The sequence below is a fragment of the Nannospalax galili genome, unplaced genomic scaffold (genome assembly GCF_000622305.1).
Source record: "Nannospalax galili isolate Female #2095 unplaced genomic scaffold, S.galili_v1.0 scaffold433, whole genome shotgun sequence".
Taxonomy (NCBI): Eukaryota; Metazoa; Chordata; class Mammalia; order Rodentia; family Spalacidae; genus Nannospalax; species Nannospalax galili.
The window spans coordinates 11,464,048-11,483,996 of NW_008338715.1; the positions used below are offsets into that span (position 1 = coordinate 11,464,048).

At 45.9% G+C, this 19,949-nt stretch overlaps 1 protein-coding gene across 6 annotated transcripts in view; it reads right to left on the reverse strand.

Annotated features, from left to right (window-relative positions):
- Kit (KIT proto-oncogene, receptor tyrosine kinase) overlaps nt 1–19,886 on the reverse strand; it is an 85,037-nt gene extending 65,151 nt beyond the window's left edge. For all 6 annotated transcript variants that reach the window (XM_008833321.3, XM_008833319.3, XM_029563612.1 and 3 more), the window contains exon 1: nt 19,714–19,886. In XM_008833321.3, coding sequence (XP_008831543.1) covers nt 19,714–19,780 — 67 coding nt within the window. In that variant the 5' untranslated portion in view covers nt 19,781–19,886. The remainder of the gene's footprint in view (nt 1–19,713) is intronic.
- Between the last annotated feature and the right edge of the window lie 63 nt (nt 19,887–19,949).

Genomic DNA, 19,949 nt, shown 5'->3' on the forward strand with positions numbered 1-19,949 from the left:
ACTCTTCTTTATATGATGAGTGTGCTCTCCACCCCCCCTCCTTTTTTTTTTTTTTGTGTGTGTATTTGTGTGTGTGTGTGTGTGTGTGTGTGTGTGTGTGTGTGTGTGTATATGCACTCCACCTGTGTGCCAATGCCTGTGGAAGCCAGAAGAGGGCATTGGATCCCCTGGAGCTGGAGTCACCCATGAATCACCACCTAACACTGGTGCTGGGAAAGGAGCTAGGGTCCTCTGGAAGAGCAGCAAGCACTCTTAACCACTGATCCATCTCTCCAGTCTCTGCATCTTTCTTCTATTAGCTGAACTAGTGTATGGGAAGAACACAGCACCCTAATGCCTGACTTCTGTGCACAAAGGAGGTTGGCAGTGCTTGGAAGTCCTGGGAGAGGTGAAACACTCATTTCCCTGAAAAAAATTTCTTGCTGGCTGCTGGCTTCTGACCCCAGTATTTCAACTTTCCAAGAATGGAGTTTCTCCTTTCCCTATCTCCCTGGAAGATTAATACTAAAGAATCTCCTCTCTCACGCACCCCACGATCAGAGCTGAGATTAAAACCAAGCAAGGAGATGCTGCTGCACCAGTACCAGCTGCCAGTTAAGCTAGATGAGCCTTCCTAAAACTCAGCAAAATTGGATACATATGATGTATCTTTAAGCAGCGTGTCCTTGAAATAAAGGTGAAGGTTGGGGGCCCCTCCCAACCTCTCTCTACCACATCCAACCAAAAATATCACTCTGAAGACTTGCTCTCTGTTCAGTCCTTAGAGCAAAAAGACCTCCCCACCCCCACCAATGGAGTTTATATTTAGCCCCTGGTTGAGCAATAGACCAATAATTATACAATTATATAATTACAATGTCACGAGTGTGAAGGACCCTGGCCAGCTGACCTGACCCATCCTGGGGGTGGAAAAGGGTTGTAAAGGAGATGCAGATGCTAGAACCTAGAGTACATCAGGAGGTCATGGAGAAGCACTGTGCCCTTGGCCTTAAGCAGAGGACAGGAATACGGATACCTTCAAGGAATGAAAAGAGGTCTGAAGGCAATGCAGGTGTGGGCAGAATAGATCCTTCTGGCTAGCCGGAGGGATCCACAGACACCCTGTATTTGCACAACACTGCTCTGAAAGGTTAGAATCAAGGCAGGTGACAATCATATCTGTCCTTTTAAAATATCACTTCTAGAGGGGCCTTCTCTTCCCCTCCCCTCCCCCAGTGCACATGCATGCTTCTGGGAGTCTCTGCACGGTCCATGGTCCCAGAGTACTGCATTTGTCTGTTCTGTCCAAACTAAATGAAACACCTATCTATCTTTCTTAGGCCGACAGAAGGAGAACTGAGAATTGCAGCCCTGTCTAATCAAGGGACTCCATGCCCAGTACTTCTGACATCCTAGACTGCTAGTTTTCAAGCTGCAGCAGGCTCCCTTGGGGGCCTTTCTAAAGGGAGCCTGCCCCCATGGTGTCTGATGCAGGTCTGTGGGTGCTGGCATCTCTTTCGGGTGCCAAGGGCTGCTGATGAGGTCAGTCCCTACCACAGTTGGAAAACAGGTAGCCCCAGTCTGATAAGGTCAGCTAGCAGAGGAGCCCAAACTTGGGGTATCCATTTAGCAAGAAACTCTACCAGGATCTCTATCTTGAAACACAAGGCAAACCTGCAGAAACAGATTTTCCTGAGTGAGTGAATCTGCCTGGCTTTTACACCTAGAAATCGGCCTCGCACTGGGTCCCCCTGACAAGCCTTGGCAGCCAGTCGTGCACAGATTTCTTCAATCCCCCAAGCTTTCAAGTGGGAAATGTTGCAGAATGCACCAGTCACAGCTACAGGACTCCAGAACAGTGACACTGGTAGTGAAGACAACTTCTGCAGAGCATCAGACCTCAATCTGGCACACTGTGTCTGAGGACCTGGCACTCACATCCTCCCATGCTCCCCCACCGGGGCCTCCCAACCCAGAAGAGAGCAGTTGGAGCATAGGGGTCCCTTACACAGGCCATGAACAGGGCTCTGCCCCATCTCAAGGAGGAATAATTGTCACCTGTTGGGGAACCAGAAACCCTTGGCCACAACCTCCTGTTGAAATCTTCCCCCTTCCCTGTTGACCTTTAAGAAAAGGCTCTGACTACGCCCTGTGTACCTGACTCCTCCTCACAGCACCCACTATCTCGGTTCATGGTATTAATAACCCTCTAATAAACTTCTTACACCTAATTTGTCTCTGTGTCGCCTTGAACCCTGAGACCTTTTACTACCTACCAAGCATTTCTTGGTGGGTAGTCAGATAGCAGTCACCACGTCCCTAAATTGCTAATCAGATAATTGCCCTGCAACAGTTAATTCTTCAGCTATTCTACATTTGAATACACAAAATAGAAAATAATTAGACTCAAACAATCCCATGGGTTTAAAAGCACACTAATGGACAAAATTGGTTTATTCAAATTTGATTCAACATTCATCAGGACGCTGGCTGGTCAATTTGCTTAATGAGTGTTCACTTTTCTCTTAATTTTTCTGGGGTGACATTCACTTAGAGTAACACATTAAGCCTGCTTCCCTTTTGCAAAGAATTCTTAATGAGCAGCCCCTCCTGCAAATGATTTCAATGTCTGTAGAAAGCAGGGATTTGAAAAGCCTGAAACTGATCTTGCCCAGTTTCCAGAATTACAAAAAACAACATCAACAGTAAACAACAAAAGTTTCCAGTATGTCCATCGAAAAAGTTTGCTTCTTCCCAGGACTATAGAACACACCAGGACTGAGGGCAGGGGAAGGGGCCCTTTCTAAAAGGTAACCTTTCAATGTGGTAATTGAAATCAATGACCAACTGGAAGAAGCTCAAGTTGGAAGAAGGAAAGTTGGTATTCGGCGTAATCTAAATTAATATTATGTCAAGCCTTGGCAGCATTTTTTTCAAATGACTATAATTAGAGATATGCAAATTTTTCACTGGGGTGGGGGGAACTGAGCAGAAAATGCACCTAATTAAGGAGTGATGTTATCTTTATTAGATGGTATTAAAAGTAAAGATGTGGCTTTAAAGCTTTCAAAACTATAAAATAACACTGTCTCCTTCAGAACTGAGTCTTTTAGCAGACAGGTCTCACAAATTTTCCTCAAAAACAGCAACGGAGGAATGCGCTTCTGGGGACTTGATGATTGCAACCATTATGTTTTGTTGTAAACAGTAAGCTTAGAAAGCTGATGTCAAGAGGCCATAAAGTATTTTTTTTTTCCACACTAATCTGTTTCCAGATAGTTTAAAAATACTAACTCTTGTCTCTTGCAGCAAATTTTCTGATAACATATTCCCAAAGAAAATTACATTTTTAAGGGCAGCTAGTCACTTAACATTTTACCTTGGTCCAGACTTCGCAGACCCAAAGGTTGACAAATGCTATGATAAAAACCTAGACTCTGAGAAGATGTTTTGGCTACAAGGGGGATAATATAGCTGTTGAATCTCATCTGTAAAAATGGATAAATGGAGCAGAATCCAAAGCATCCCATGGCATCCATGATGCTGAGTGACTGCTGTGAGTGGGAACAGACTCCCAGCTGCAAAGCCAACCATCAGGTGCACACCAAAGCTCAGAGGCTCATTCTGAGAAGGGTCACAGACAAACGACTTGGCAGGTTCCAGTGAGTGTAGAGGGGACTGTGGTGCACAAATGTCCATCAGGCTGAAATATTCTAGAATGAGAAAGATCTGATTCCTATGAACTAATAAACCCACCTAATAATCTACCTGAGAAAGTGCTGGGGATGGAACCTAAGACTAAAATAGGGACAAAGAGGAAGCTGGAGAGATGGCTCAGCAGTGAAGAGCACAGGATCTGGGTTCAGTTCCCAGCATCCACTTGGCAGCTAACAATCATCCATAACTCCAGTTCCAGGGGATTCCACGCCCTCTTCTGGTTTCTGTGGGTATTTCAAACACATGGCACACTTGCAAATATGCAGGCAAAATACTCATATAAAATGTTTTTTTTAAATAGGGACAAAAAGGACAGATGGGGCCTGTGATGCTTAGGCAACACTGGCAGGGCTTTCTCACAGCATAGCAGAGCTCAGTGAGTAACAGGAAAGAACTGCACTGAATTCTGAATAGTTATTATAGTTATTTTTCAGAAAAACTAAGAAGCAGAATGATGCCCCCCTATAGTTCCAATGTTCTGGGGGTGAAGGCAAGAGAATCAGAAGTGAAAGGCCAGCCACAGCACAACTAAACAGTGAGTTCAGACAGCCTAGGATACAGGAGACTGTCTCAAAAAAAAAACACACCAAAGGGCTGGTGAGAGAGCTCGGTGGGTAAAGGCACACATGGTAGAAGGTGAAAACTGTAGAAAGTTGTCCCCTGACTTCCACACATGCACTACACACACACACACACACACACACACACACACACAATCAATAATAAATGGAATTAAAACATACACCAAAAATAATTTTCGAAGAATGCAAAACAAAATCCAAAAACTGAGCAAATGAAAGAAGCCATACAGAACACGCTTAAGACCTTTAAAAACTTAGGCCAGGCGTGGTGGTGCACGCCTTTAATCCCAGCACCTGAGAGGCAGAGGCAGGTGGATCTTTGTGAGTTCGAGGCAGCCTGGTCTACATAGTGAGTTCCAGAACAGCTGGAGCTACAAGGAGACCCTGTCTCAAAAAGACAAAAAAAAAACCCAAAACTTAGGACTAATATAGCTCAGTGGTTAAGAGCATTTGCCAATCAATTATGAGGACTGGCATTCAGATCCCGGCATCCATGCAACAAGCTGGGTGTCTTGCCCATACGTACCTGTAACCCCAGCTCAGAGGCTGTGGAGACAAGAGGATCACTAGAGCTTGCTGGCTTCCAGCCTAGCTGACAAAATCCCCCTAAGCTCAGGGAGGGACCCTGCCTCACAGTAATGGGCAGAGAGCAACAGAGGATATCCAATCCCCTCTTCTGGCCTCTGTGCACCTGCCCCTAACACACACATATATACATAAACCTTTCTTTCAAACTTGGAAGTGAACTGATGTGAGCAAATGAAAGAAAATTTTGAAATGAAAGTGAAACAACTAAACAATTATAAGTGAAGAAAATAAGAACAAAATAAAAATTGATCATGTCACTAAATATGACAACCCATCCTATATTCCCAGCATTTGGAAGGCTGAGGCAGGAGGATTCAAAATTTGAGGCCAACCTAGACTACATAGGAAGGTTCTGGGGATCGGGGGAGGGAAAGAGAGAAGGAAGGAAGGGGTGGGGGAGAGAGAATAGTATCTTAAATGACAAAAAAAAATTTAATCCAAGCAAATTAAAATTGGATTAAAAGGATTAAAAAAAAAAAAAAGTTAGGTCTAGAAGACCAGCAAAGAAGATCCAACATACACATGATGGGATTCCTAAGTCAATGAAAAATGGAACAGAAAATGTTATTCTTCAAGAAATCTTTACTGAAGAGAAATAAAAACAGGACTTGGAATTACATTAAGGTAGAAATCACATGGAGGAAGGACAACCAGAGTTAAAACTAGGCAAACCCAAGTAGCCAAATCAGAGGGAAAGAAAGTCAGATAGGCATCTGACTTTGAGAACACAGCAAAATATTAAAGACACTTGAGCAAGGATAGGGTAGCCAAGATTTCCTATCAGCCATCCTGACTTTCAAGATTAAGGGCTACAGGGCCTGGCGTGATGGCACGCCTTTACCAGGCACATCTTTAGTCCCAATACTCAGGAAGCAGAGGCAGGCAGATCTCTGTAGGTTTGAGGCAAGCTGATCTACATAGCGAGTTCCAGGTCAGACAGTGTCATACGATGAAATCCTGTCCCAAAAAAATAAGGACAACAGACAAGCTGCCGTGAGCACACACACCATCGGGACACACTTCCTTGGTATGTCCTGAGGCATCTCTACAGGGCAGAGGAGCAGAAGACCTTGGCCAACACTACAGCCACACTGATCTACAGAAGGAAAACTAAGCATCAGAGCCAGCAGAAACTAGGGAAGTGCATTATCACTTACTGAGCAGAGCGGTCTGGAGCAACCAGGAAAAAAATGGGAAAGAGGAAGTTGGGAAAATGGGAGGCAGGAAGTTCTGAAAACAGGCCAATCTGCAGACATTAGCTGAAGATAAAAGAGGCACTTTTTCATATTCCCAGCTCCAGGGAGAAAAGAACAGGCAGCAGGCTAATGGCCAATTTAAATATCACTCATGGTAGAATGGTAGAAAAAGTAACAGAAAACACGCCCCCAAAGGCAGACAAGAGTATTATGTAAAGGTATTGAGATAAAGGCAATTATTAGAAAAACATTATTGTCACAAGTACTCAAACCTGTGACAAAGAGGGCATGCCATCTATCCAGTAGTGCCTTAAAAAAAACCCGAACATGATCATGTAAATCAACGATTTACAGGAAGTGCAGGGAATGAAACATGTTAATTGCCACAGGAATGCAATCAGCATAATTCAGACTGAAGAACTGCACAGGGCAAACACCAGATCCCGAGGCTGCAACTGACCGAGCAGCGGTGACAGAAAGAACATCTGAACCAAACACAACATGTGGCTCTTTTGGCTTCAGTCACGTATTTATATACTTGTTTTTATTTTTACATTACTTATTTCCAGTAGGGGAAAAATAACTACCAAATATTCCATGGTGGGGAAGAGATGTTGATTTGTGTTACAGTTTAGACATGAAGTGTTCCCACATATGTTGAAGGCCTGGTACCCAGTGCAATGTTCAGCAGTGGGGCACTGGATTCAGAAGACACTCATCTATCTAATCAATGGGTGAATCCATTGATGGCTTCGTGACTGAATGACTACCAGGAAGTCCTGGAAACTGGAAGATGCGGCCTGACTGGAAGAAGAGGGGTCACTCTCCTTTGAAGAACTTATCATGTACCCAGTCTCTCCTTCCTCCATCTCTCCCTGCGTATTGGCTGCCAACCACCCTTCTCCTCACAATGAAGTTTCTGCCTTGCCACAGTCCTGAAAGTCATGTGGCCAGCAACGAAAGGAAAACTACAAGCCGTAAGACAAAGTAATTCTTTCCTCCTTTCGGTTGCTTTCTCAGGTTTTCTGTCACAGAATGGAAAGTTGACATGCACAGTTGGAAGAATGACACTGGTATCATTTGTACAGATACGGGAGCTACACAATGAAACATTCACGGATGAAAATTGTACACTGCCTGAGACAGGATCCAAGAATTGACTAGTCTGTGCTCTCCTTGAAATGCTCCCACAATAAATTGACACATTTTAGCCAGGTATGGTGGCACACAGCTGTAATCCCAGCATTTGGGAGGTGGTGGCAAGAGGATCAGGAGTTCAAAGTTATCCTCAGCTACATATTGAGTTTGAGGGCAGCCTGGGCTGTGTAAGGCAATGTCTTGACAAAAGAAAACAGCAACAATAAAACCATAAAGTTAAGTAAGATTCTGTCCTTCCACGTTGAAACAAAAATGGCCAATAAGTTTTGCTTTTTTGATTTATTATTTTATGTGAATTAGTGTTTTGCCTGCATGTAAGTGTACCTGTGTGTAAAATGACCTCAGAGGCCAAAAGAGGACATCAGATCCCATGGAACTGGAGTTTCAAAGGGGTGTTACCTGCCATGTGGGTGCTGAGAACCAAACCCAGGCCCTCTTCAAGAGCAGCCAGTGTTCTTAACCGCTGAGCCATCTCTCCAGCCCTACCTCTCCTCCGACTAGAAAGCAGAATCTCTCCAGTGCTTTTAAAAATTTGCTTACCCTTCCCTAGTTAAGTAAACATGGTCTACTTAAAACATAGGTCCCTTGGGGCTGGAGAGATGGCTCAGCAGTTAAGAACACTGGTTGTTCTTGCAGAAGACCCAGGTTCGAATCCCAGCACCCACATGGCAGCTAACAACTGTCCGTAACTGCAGTTCCAGGGTATCCAACAGCCTCTTCTGTTTTCTGAGGGCATTGCATGACACAGCTGCACTTAAATCAGCTCTAACCAATGAAGATTACATTAGACAAAAGGAATTGCCTCAAACCTGGAGCAAGTACATCCAGTCAATTGATTTCACAGGGTATGGTGGTGGCTGTGGTGGCACACAGCTTTGATCCTAGCACTGGGAGGCAGAGGCAGGTGGATCTCTATTGAGTTCTAGGTCAGACTGATGTACATTGAAGAGTTCCAAGCCAGCCAGGGCTACATAGTGAGATCCTACCTCAAAAACAAAACTGATCAATCAACTGATTTCATAAACACCCACACGTGTATGCCTGACACTGGTAATTTCATCAACATTCTTGGCATGTGTTGACCTCAGGCTTCCTCCTTGACACCCTCAACCAGGTCTGTGAACTTGGGGAAGGCCCTCCTGGCTCAACTCAAGTAGGGACCTTTGTCCCTTGACAGCCTCTCTTAGATCCCTCCATAAACACGAGAACTTCACTACCCAAAGACAGAAGAGAAATGCCAGTCCTAAATCCCCAGTGTCAATTTCCATTTCCAGGAGTCCCATTTTACAACAGGGGAGTTTATCACTTGATGGGCTTCTGTAAGGCCACTCCAAGAGGTCATACCATGTCCCTCTGATTGTCACCTCTGTAGGTACTTCACACAGACCAGAAAGAGTGACAAGAAATTCTACACTGACAGTGGCTGAGCTGCACTTTGTCAAAAGCAAAGTCTTGTCGATGTAACATGGTTATTATTAAAGTCAAGTTCTTTAGATTTTAATAAGAAAAAAAAATAGAGAGATACCATAGAGCACCCTGTTTGGACCCCTGAAACATCTCCCTCAATTGTGAAAGAATATCCTGGTAGTCTAGAACAAAAGTTTCCAAATCTTCAGACTGACAAGGCATTTTGGCACACTAAAAACACCTGAGTCCTGAAGGTGAAGGTTACCCTAGTGTTCTAGTGTCATCACAGGAGCATGGGGGTGATCTAGAAGACTGGAGTGGTAAAAGGCTAGAAAAAGTAGCCAGGCGTGGTGGCACACACCTTTAATCCCAGCACTTGGGAGGCAGTCAGGCAGATCTCTGTGAGTTCAAGGCCAGCCTGGTCTACATAGTGAGTTCCAGGACAGCTGGGGCTACAGGGGTACCCTGTCTCAAAAAGACAATAATAATAATAATTTTTTTTAAACATAGGGAGCACACCTTGATCAAAATGCTTTTGGCTCAGCTGAAAACTTACCTACTATCTCCAATCAGTAAATATACAGAATATACAAAAATAAACACAAAAACACTTAGGTACACATTTTTTACTGGATTCTCTTAATGCCAGTGGCACATGTCTGTAATCCCAGCATGCCCAAGGGTCAAGAGTTTGAGGCCAGCCTAGGATACATAGTGAGTACCAGACCAGCCTGAACTATATATCACCACCCCCCCCAAAAAAGTCCATATGGTGTTTTATCAGCCAATCAAATATCACCCATTTCTTAAATTGAAAATCTTTCTAAGATACATCAGTTACATTATGGAGGAAATCTATACTGTGAAAATTAGGATGGAAATGCATTTAAAGTATTCTACAACCTAAAACTTATTACCTTTAAAATACCTGTAACTGGGGCTGGAGAGATGGCACACAGTTAAGAGAACTGACTGCTCTTGCAGAAGACCTGGGTTCGATTCCCAGCACTCACATAGTGGCTGACAAGTGTTCTGTATCTAGTTCCAGGTGATCCAGGCACCCTCTTCTGACCTCCATGGGCATTGCACAAAATGGGTACAGGTAAGTACATGCAGGCAATGCACTCATACACTTAAAATTACAAAAAAAAAAAAAGTGTAACTGCCTTCTAGTCTCTCCAAAAAGATTCTCAGCTTTTCAAAACAGTGTCTTGTTTTCTTCTTAAGCATACCCTGGCCACGTAGAGTAACAGCCAATGCTACCAGCCACCTTGCACCCTTCTAATATCCCCAGTAAATATATCTTCCAGAACCCATTACCTACACAGAACTTCTATAAATACTTCCTCCCAAAAGTGACACCTTCATTGCCCAAGTTCATTGTGAGGACCGCGCCTCTGTTTTCAACACTGGAACAATGTCTCAGCTTAAAAGTAACTATCATATTCAAACTACAGGGAGTCTTCAAGCTTCTGGAAGTTCCCATTCCCACTCCCATCCTTCGAAATACCCTGAGTCACCTGAAGCAAGGTATCTTGCCTAGCAAAGCAATTTAAAGAAACAGGCATAGGAGTCATTCCATTTTTCCTCTCATCTTATTCCCACTTGGTGGAAGGTGAGGTGTTCCAGGCAAGCATCAAGGATCTACAAGTACCGCTGAGTGACAGAATTTCACCCATGACAAACAGCCACCTGCTCTCCCCAACACTGTTTTAGATGGGGGCCACCAGTGTACCTTTCTAACGCAGGAGTAGCCATGGAATCAGGGAAGATCCAGTGTCCCAGCCCAAAGAGGAGCCTTGTCATGGTTGAGGCTTGCTTGGCCCTAGTTTTGCTAGATCAAAAGAACCAATATAAATGATGCTTCTAAAACCTGTTATGTACCATAGTTTTCATTCTAAGACTTAGTCTGTCAATAAGCAAAGAATCAGAGGTCATCTCTTGCCGCTATCCAACACTGGGATATCTGTAATCCTGGCTGGGGGCTTGCAGAGAGGTGGCAGGGAGGAAAGAAGAGTGCAGGGTAATTAGCTTTGGGCTTAAAAACAACTCAATACACACCCGCACTGGATTTGCATGTGCATACACAGACGCAATCACATGCAAAAGTGAGATGCATACTTTTCCATTTTTTAAAGTTATTTCTCTGAATAGGCAATTACTTGACCAGATTTCATTTACAAAAATTTCATCACATATGGCAGTGTGGGAAATGCTTCAATTTCTGAAGATTTCTGAAAAATCCAGGTGCCCTAAAAATTATCCTTGTTCACCTTGCACTACTCTTGCCAGAACCTCGTTCCACTGGAGTCTTGCGTTCGCTCTCACACTTTATACTTTTGCTATTCAAACCTTGGCCAAATCCCAACCCACTCTTCCAGACTTCTTTCAGGTCCCAGAAATGCCTCTGAACTCACCATTCTCCTCTGAACTCACCATTCTCCTCAAGAAGTGAGGCCTCATCCTCCATCCCAATGGTAAGAAATATGACCAGTCTTCACTAAATCTTGTGTTAATTCAATTACACATGGCATTCTAGGGGGACTCTGTCTGGCACTAATCTCCCTATAAATCCAGCTCCTTAATGGTAAGAGTCCCTACCTTAAGGTTCCTCATTCATTCCCACATGTTAAATGATATTATTGTCCAGAGCAGTGCAATTGGTTTCTACCACCTTTTCCCAGATCCCAGGTTGATCTAATGTGTGCCTTTGAATGGACCATGACTGTGAAATGATCAAAGGGAAAAGGCAGATGGGAAGAGGAAGAGTGGTGGGTAAACCACAGAAGAACAAGCCACCCCTGAGTAATCAAGGGAGAAGGAGGTCAGCATTGTATCCTTCATCCTGCCTGAGCATCCTTCATCCTAGCTGAGGCTTCTGCCTGGCCACAGTGTGGGGTGATCCCATTGCACATGGAGATCTCACAGTATATCACCCTTAGGTAAGGACAGACCCATAGACTATGGATTTCTCTAGACCTCAAACTTCCTCTTAGTTCTCTTATCTTGACAGTCCATTCAAGCTGTACTGCACAGTTTGTTCTGTGGTTAGATCTCCTACCCCAACAGATCAATAACTTATTTTTAGGCTGTGGGTTCTTCACTGGCTGTTTTCAATATAGTCAAAATGTATGAGTCTACCCAACATATATGGGTAGAAAACACTCTACCCTACAGCCAAGGGAGTGAGGAAAGAAAAAATGGCCAGTTATTTTCCCATTTCCAAATTATTTAACAAGGATTCCAGGCTATTAAAGGGACATTGAGCCAGGTGTGGTGGTGCACACCTTTAATCCCAGCACTGCAGGAGGATCTCTGTGAGATCAGGGCCACCACGGTCTACATATCAACTTCCAGGCCAACTGGAACACCAGAGAGACCCTGTCTCAAAAAAGACAAAGAAAAACCAAGACATTGAGTCAATTGAGCTGGGCAGGACAGAAGCACATCAAGGGCATTTGACTTTCACATCTCCAGCAGAGAGCCTCTATTTCTAGCTGTGGTAGTTTTCACAGCCAACCAAATGAGGAATTTTTCCATTAAAAAAAAAAAAAATCTGCTTCTTTCTGGAGTCATTTATACCACCCCATCCATCTTGTCCCATTCTTTACCTGGAGACTACAAATACTTTAAGACTGCCATTCCCTAAACCTCCCTCAACCCTTTCTTCTTCAGGTTTAATAAATCCAATTTCTTTAGTTGCTTTCAAAGGGCATATATCCCAAAGCTCTCATCAACTCTGTGTCTTGCCTACACCCCAAACATCCATTTTATTCTCTGAAAGAAAAAAAAATACACACTTTAAAACTGGCCTCATGTGGAGAATACAGGATTATGTTACCACTGGATAATTCTTTTCACAACAACTTTCTTTTCATTATATGACTGACACACACTTAACACAGTGTTCTTTATAATCCCCAAATCCTTCCATAATAGTGTTGAGCCAGGGTTTGTGACTTTGGGGTTTCATTTTATTTCTTACACAGGCCTGACCAGAAAAATTTTTTTTATTGATATCACACTTAGTATCTGTGAAATTGAGTTTCAAGTAAATGCAACACAGAGGTGATGAGTGAACAAGCCCAGCGGAGCCCATCGCTCTGTTCCCTCCTGCACACAGGGCCCTCTCCCAACCCATCCCAATGAATCCCCCATCAGCCATGACTCCCAGACACCTACAGCACCAGGACTTCAACTCGTTTTCCTTTCCAAGTCTTGCTGGTGCCCAGAAATTCACCAACTAGATGGCATCTCTTACCTCAGGCCTCCTGGGTATGCTCGCTCTCCTTTCCAGACCGTGCATCTAACATCCAGGCCTCTACCCCTTTGTCCAACACCACTAAATGTATTGTCTTTCTGCCCAGCCTTCCACCCTCCACCATGCCTGCCTCTCATCCCCTCCTATAAGGGGAACCATCCTATATGATCCCCTCCATAGATCCCCCTGCAACATCATTCACACTTGCCAAAGGTAGAAGCAGTAACAGAATACTATTCAGCCTTAAAGGAAGGAAATACAAGGAAGGGAGGGGGGAGAGACTGGGAGTTAAGAAGCCTAGTTAACTAATGGCTAGTTAACATGGCAAGACCCTGTCTTAAGAAAACATGAAATTCTAACCTTCTACAACATACAACTTTGAAGATACTGTGATAACTAAAATAAGTCAGCCAGAAAAAGGCAAACACTGTTCAGGTCTACTTATACCAGATACACAGAATAGAGAGTAATAGCCAGGGGAATGGGTACAGAGTTTCAGTTTTGCAAGATGAAGTGAACAAGACTGGTTGCAAAACAATGTGGATGTACTTAATACCCACAACTATATGTAAGCTGGACAATGCTTAAAATAGTTTCGGTATATACACATTTCAGTAACATGAAAAAACAAAGATTCTGTTTTAATCTTGACAACCCAAAATAAGGGATGTCCCAAGTTTGGAGGGAATTTGGCAGTCTGCTTCCCACACTGTGCTTAATGGACAGAAGGTGAAGCAGGTGGCTGTGGACTGGTCACCTTGTTCCCAGTCAAGTCCACCTTGGCCTGGCCTTCAAGGCTTTCTTCACAATCTGGACCAACCTCAACACTAAATGGACTCCCCCTCTCTCCTGTTCCCTGAGGCTAATCAAGGGCCCTCTTTTCTATCTTCTCCATTTCCTTATCCCTAGCCACCTGATCAGATAAAGGGTTCCTTTGATTTTTCCAACTGTAGCTTAATTCACATGCTGTGCCCCCCACCCCAGGTGTGGACAATAATCTCAATCAAGTATGATCTCCCACATGGACACCTCCACTGTTCACTGATCTCCATTAGCACTGGCCCAATCAGACTTAAGCTCCTCTCCTTTAAAATACTGCCCACCCACCATGCACCTGCACCCCCAAGTTCTACTCTGAGCCAGTTCCTCCCACTCCAGCTCCTATCTGCTGTCTCTGTGAGGACCCAGCACAGGGTTGATAAACCTTCGTTAAACTGATCCACAATGTTCTCTAGCCTCGTTTGTGTTCAAGCATGGTTCAAAATGGCAAAGCCCGTAGGGCAGTGGCTGCTGGAGTGCTAGGAGTCTGAACCCAGCCACGGGCAAGTTCACTGAGGTCCCTGTACTCCTGAGGAAGTGGTCCAGGAAAGCCCCCAGTATAACATGCTCCTGGGCTCAGAGGAGGGGCTTATTCACCTGGAGAAAATGGCCCTTTACGGAATGCTTGGATTCACCCTCCACAAACTTCTATCTCAAACTCTGTATCCCGTATGGAGGTGAGCCATGGAGAGCAGCATGCATTACCACTGACTGCGGACCTTTTAAATACTAGTCTTTCAACATGCAAAATTTCATCTTAACATAAGAAAAAATGTAAAGCAACCAACAATCTGGTTTTATATTATTTCCAATATTTTTCTAAGAAACAAAGCTGAAAGGAAACATAAGGAAATCGGCACAGTGGGGCCCACCTCCTTCCTCTGTGAGTGGCTCCATGCTAGGCAAGCCTCCTACAGACTCTCCTAGAAACACCAGCTCCCATACCACCACCCCACACTACCACTCCGTTATACAGATGCAAAAAGGCAACTTCGGAGGGTTAAGCATCTGGTCCCTGTTCACACAGCTGGTTGTCAATTTCAGAAACCAAGCTCATAACTCCGAAGCCACCTGCCCAGAATAATAATTTAACTTAAACCTGCAATTCTACAGAACCGCTAGAACTTAGTTCTGAAGGTATGCACAGAAAGATATCCAGGGAAGAGTGTCATGACCAAAATGGAAGCTGAAGCAGAAGATGAACGGGAAAATGATCGGGTTTAGGTTCAACTATTTTATTGGAGCAACCTTCTGAAATGTGGGGGAGAGATATTCTGGAAATTAAAAAAAAAAAAAAAGGTTAAGATCTGTTACCTCACTAAGACCAGTTATTTCCAACTTTAAATCAAAAGCTACATAAAACTTAAAATAAAAATTAAAAAGCTTATTTCCTTTTTAGAACTGTCAAGTTTTACTGGTTCCCACATACAAAAATTAAAACAAGGGGCTAGAGAGATGGTTCAGCGGTTAAGAGCACTGGCTGCTCTTGCAAAGGACCTGGGCTTGGTTTCCAGCACCCACATGGCAGCTAACAACTGTCGGTAACTCCAGTTCCAGGGGGATCCAACACCCTCTTCTGGTATTGCATGCACATGGTATATTTACATGCAGACAAAACACTCATACACATAAAATTTAAATTAATCACTTAAAACAAGTAATAGTTCAATTCTACATATGGGAAGAATCATTTCTCAGACCTTGAGCCAAGCACCTTAGAATTAATAATTCCTATTTTAGAGATAATAGTAATAACAATAATCAAAACTAACATATCAAGGATGTTCAATGAGGCACCACTCCAAAAGTTTTAAGTGTAGCAACATGTTTTCTGGAACAGAGAGATTGTGTGATTTATCCAAAGTCACCCAGCAGATTGTGTCAAAACTAGAATGAAATACTGGTCGAAAAGGTTAAGCAAAGCCAGGCATGCAGGCCTTCAGTCCTAGCACTCAGGAGGCAAAGAAGGAGCAGGATCTCTGTGAGATGAAGGCCAGCCTGGCCTCACAGTGAGTTCCAGGCCAGCTGGGGCTACAGGGTGACCCTTGTCTCAAACCCTCAACCCCTCAAAAAAGAAAAGTTAAGCAAGGTGTTCCAAAGGCCACAGAGCTGTCAGTCATGAGCCTTCAGACTAAGGCAGCCTGCCAAATGAACCTTCCACCATGGGCACCTTCCTGATGCCACCTATAGTTACCAGAACCCAACACAATAGAGAGTAACAGAGCCTAATGCAAACCACAGAACACAGGTCCCATTTTAAAAGGGCCAGTCTTCAATTCTTCCAAAGACAGGAGAAACTAGAAATCTCTAAATTTTCAAATGTTGCCCTCATGTTTTCCAAAAGCATCCAATCAGCCAAACAAACATGTCCATGGGCTAGCTATTGGCTTAAAGCTACTCTTCATTTACTGGAGACTTAAGTCAAAAGATTAGCCACACAATCATGCCAAAAAATGTTAGAAATCAGAATCGGTAGGCCAGGTTTGCACACAGGTCTCTCCTTTCAACACGATTCACTCTGCACTTGTCCTGGATTCAAACTTCTACCTCTGCTGACTCCCTTCCAAGCTCTCCTCACTCTGGCGTTACAGCCGTGAAAATATCTACTGGAGCTGCTGAAACTGCATATGAAATTTTGCATATTTGGATTCCTGCAAATGTCTTTTAATCCCACTTTGGAAAAGTTACCACACATGACTGCAGCAAAACACAGTACTTCCCACATCCCAGCCTGCCAGCTCATGAACCAAATTCATTTTAGAGAAAATGAGGCTGTGGCTTGTCCCCCACTTCTAAAGAGTTCCTGTACTACGGTCCAGCTCCGTGAATTCCGCCCAGGACACTCCGGCTCATTTCCTCCTGTCCTTCTTTAATCAGCTGGAGGAGTCTTGAGGAAATGAGTCAAAATCCTAAGGGTAACTTCTAAGGACTGTCAACAACAGCGGCAAAATCCATCACCAAAACAACATCTGCATCTAAGTGCTACAAGGGAAGCCCACAAAATACTTGGCACATTTCTGATGGGAATTTCTTCTGAGAGGGGTAAACTGTCATTGTACTTGACCATGCTCGGCCGGGATACACAGCCGGTGTGATCAGCCAGTATCAGGGGCTCGCTTTTTCACAAGTACACACAAGAATATAACGCTGGCATCCTTTCTATTTGAGGGGCTGGGAGGGTGATTTTCAACTGCCCTACATCATCATTTCAGAGATAAAGTATCTTCCTTTCAGAGACCCTAACTGGAAGGGACCCCAGCTCACACTGAAAGCTCTCATACCTCAGGCTCAAAGGCACCCTGGCCCAAGCTACTGCAGTGAATACTCATGACAAAATAACTCCCTGAAATTAAGAAAATTAACTCAAATGGCTGAAGACAGGTAGTTTGAAGCCTTTGCTTCACCCAAAGCAGCAGTTCTGCACCCCCAGAACCTCAAACTGGGCTGGGCTCATAGTAAGCACTCATTAAATATTTTTGCATGTCTTACTCTACAACAGATTCTAGTGAGCTATGTAAATGTATATTCAGTTGGGCATATGGAGCTGAGCTCAGGCTCCTTCGCTGATTATTTTGAGCAAGTGGTTTATTCTCCAGTTGTAAAATAGTAGAGGCTGTAGTGGCCCATTATCCTAGGCCCTTAGGTACAAGAACAGCAGTGAAAGCCCTCTGCATGGGGCCTGACAACCAGTTTCTGACTATAAAGTAGCAACTACACCCAAAGCATATCCATGACATGAAATTTAAGGCACATGCGTTGTAAAAGCACAGTATGCATGATTTATAATGCAGTAAGAAAAAAAAAATGTGTGGATGGGTGGGAAAAACTGGAATAGGGTGAGTGAATTATCTGGGATCCCTTTACATTGCTATCAGGTTGTTTCCAGTAGGATCATAAGCCAGAATGGCCGGTGCATGGGTGACTCGAGCTGTGCACCTGCAGGAGCAGGGGAAGGTATGATTCACTGTTCCTTTCGGGACCATCCTGTTGGGTACTGGAGCTATAAACGCAGGAAGGGGTTATTACAGAGCAGACACCTACTAGCCCTCCAACAGACTATTTGGGAGAGCAAAGTATACCCCACAGCTCCCTGCTAGACCAGGGGCAGAGTAGAAGGATACCCCCACCACAAAAGTCCCTCTGACCTGGAGAGAAGCTTTCTGGAATTCTGAACCCCAGGGATCCTTCATGATGCTAATGTCTTCAAGTACCCTTGAGGAAAATGAAGTCCTCCCCCACCGCAACTTAAATGACCCGCCCAAGGGCAAACAACCAGGGTCGGGCTGAGAGAAGATGGGAATTGGAGGGACAGAGCAAGGGTTTGTCACTACAACACACTCACTGCCTGCCTCTCAGGAAAAGGATCTTCAAATTCTCTTTGCCAAAAAGCTATTGGATAGAGCAAGCAAATGCAAAGGAAGAAGCAAACCATTGATTCGTTTCTGTTTTTTAAGAGAGCTACGCGGTGTGATCTTTCTGGTGTTCCACCCAGCTCTAAAAAAGAACAAGGAAAAAAAATATAAAGATCACCACCGGGGTCATTTTCAGCTCAGCGATCAAATCCGCCTAAGATTCCGCACACTCTCTTGTGACCCCCGGTGACCCCTCCTCGGGCACAGGGGTCCAGATGCAAGACCTCCCCCAACAGGAAAGCCCTCCTGCGCCTTTCAAAGGCGTCGGGAGAGCAGGATCTGGAGATCGCTGCCAGCGGCGAGGCTCATGACCAGTAACTCAGATGCAGGCTGCTGGGCGCTTCATCCCGGCGCAGACTATCAGGGAAACCCTTGAAGGCTTTCTGATTTTGTTATGAAAACGACCTGGGCGAGAACAAGGCTTCGGGGACCGCGCGCGCCAGCGACACCTGGCAAAAGGGGGCAGGACCGAGGGGCTCCAGTGCAGACTCTCCTCTGCCTGGAGACGCAAGTTCCCGCGCTGGGATAGCAGGGTTCTCCGAACAGCCTTTAAAGAAACAAATGGGATTTGCAGGAAGTTCACCCCATCTTCCCCCTCCACCTCTGAGTATGGCTATCACGTGGGAGGGGGTGTCACGAATCTCCAAAGAAAAAGGCCACCTGCGATTACAGGTCGTACACACCCGGGGACCAGGGGTCTCCAGAGCTGCTCAGGTTGGCTCGGCCCTGGGACTGGCGCTGGAGGCAGCAGAGGTGGGGGACCGCTGCGTCCCCCGCAAACAGTCCCAGCCTCCCAGGAGCAGGCGACCGACGCAGCCTCCAGCCGCTCCCCGGCGCGTGGCTGCAGAGAGGGGCGAGCCTCCAGCACGGGATTTACAAAAGGAAAAAGTCTGCAACCTAGCGGCTGCACGCCACACGCCCGGCCCAAGTTGTCCCCGGGGCCGCCACCTCCTGGTTCGCGGGGTCCCGCCCCAGAGAGTCGCACGCCATAAGCCCCGTGGCCCCCCCCCCAAAAAAAGCACAGGCGGACGGTGCAGCCCAGAGTCCTCTCCACGGGTGGCGCCGCGCACGACAAGGGCAACCGTGACCGGGTCCCTGTGCACAAAGAGCGCCCGCGGTGGGGAAGCAGCGGGCACCGAGCAAAGAAAAGGCTCTCCAACTTTGCCCCACGCGCCTGGGAACCGGCGGCTGGTCCTCCCGGGCACCCGCCATCCATTCGCAACTTTTTAACAAAAGGAAGCCGCGGCCGCGCCTCGCACGCCCTAAGAAGCCGGGGGCCGCCACCAAGGCCACCCGCGCTCCGCCCGCACAAAAGCAACGCCAAAGTCGCCCACAGCCTGCAGCCTCGGCTCCCGGAAGACCCCTGGATTCCGGGTCCCCTCCAACCCACCCCCGCTGTGGACTCCAGGCGCAGGTGAGCGAGGCGGGGTCAGGACAGTCCCGCGGCCACCCGCCACCTTCCCGTTGGCTGCAAAGCACTGGGAAGGAAAAGCCAGCCGCCACATCTCCAGACGCACCCCGGCGGGTGCCACTCCTCCCCCGGCCCTGGCTGCAGCCACCGGGGGCGCGGTCCCCAGCCTGGAGCGCACTCCCACCTGTGTGGCCGCACAGCAGGACGAACAGGACGCCGAGCAGATCCCAGGCGCCTGAAGCGCCTCTCATCGCGGTGGCTGAGCTGGGCTCCAAGCTCTGTTCCTGGCTCCAGCTCTCGCCCGAGTGCACTGAGCGCGGCAAAGCCGAGCCCCTGAGCCGCGAGAGGCGAGCGGCGCGCGGCAGCCCCTCCTCCCAGCCCTCCCCCTGCGCGCCGGCCACGCCCCTCCCATCGCCCCTC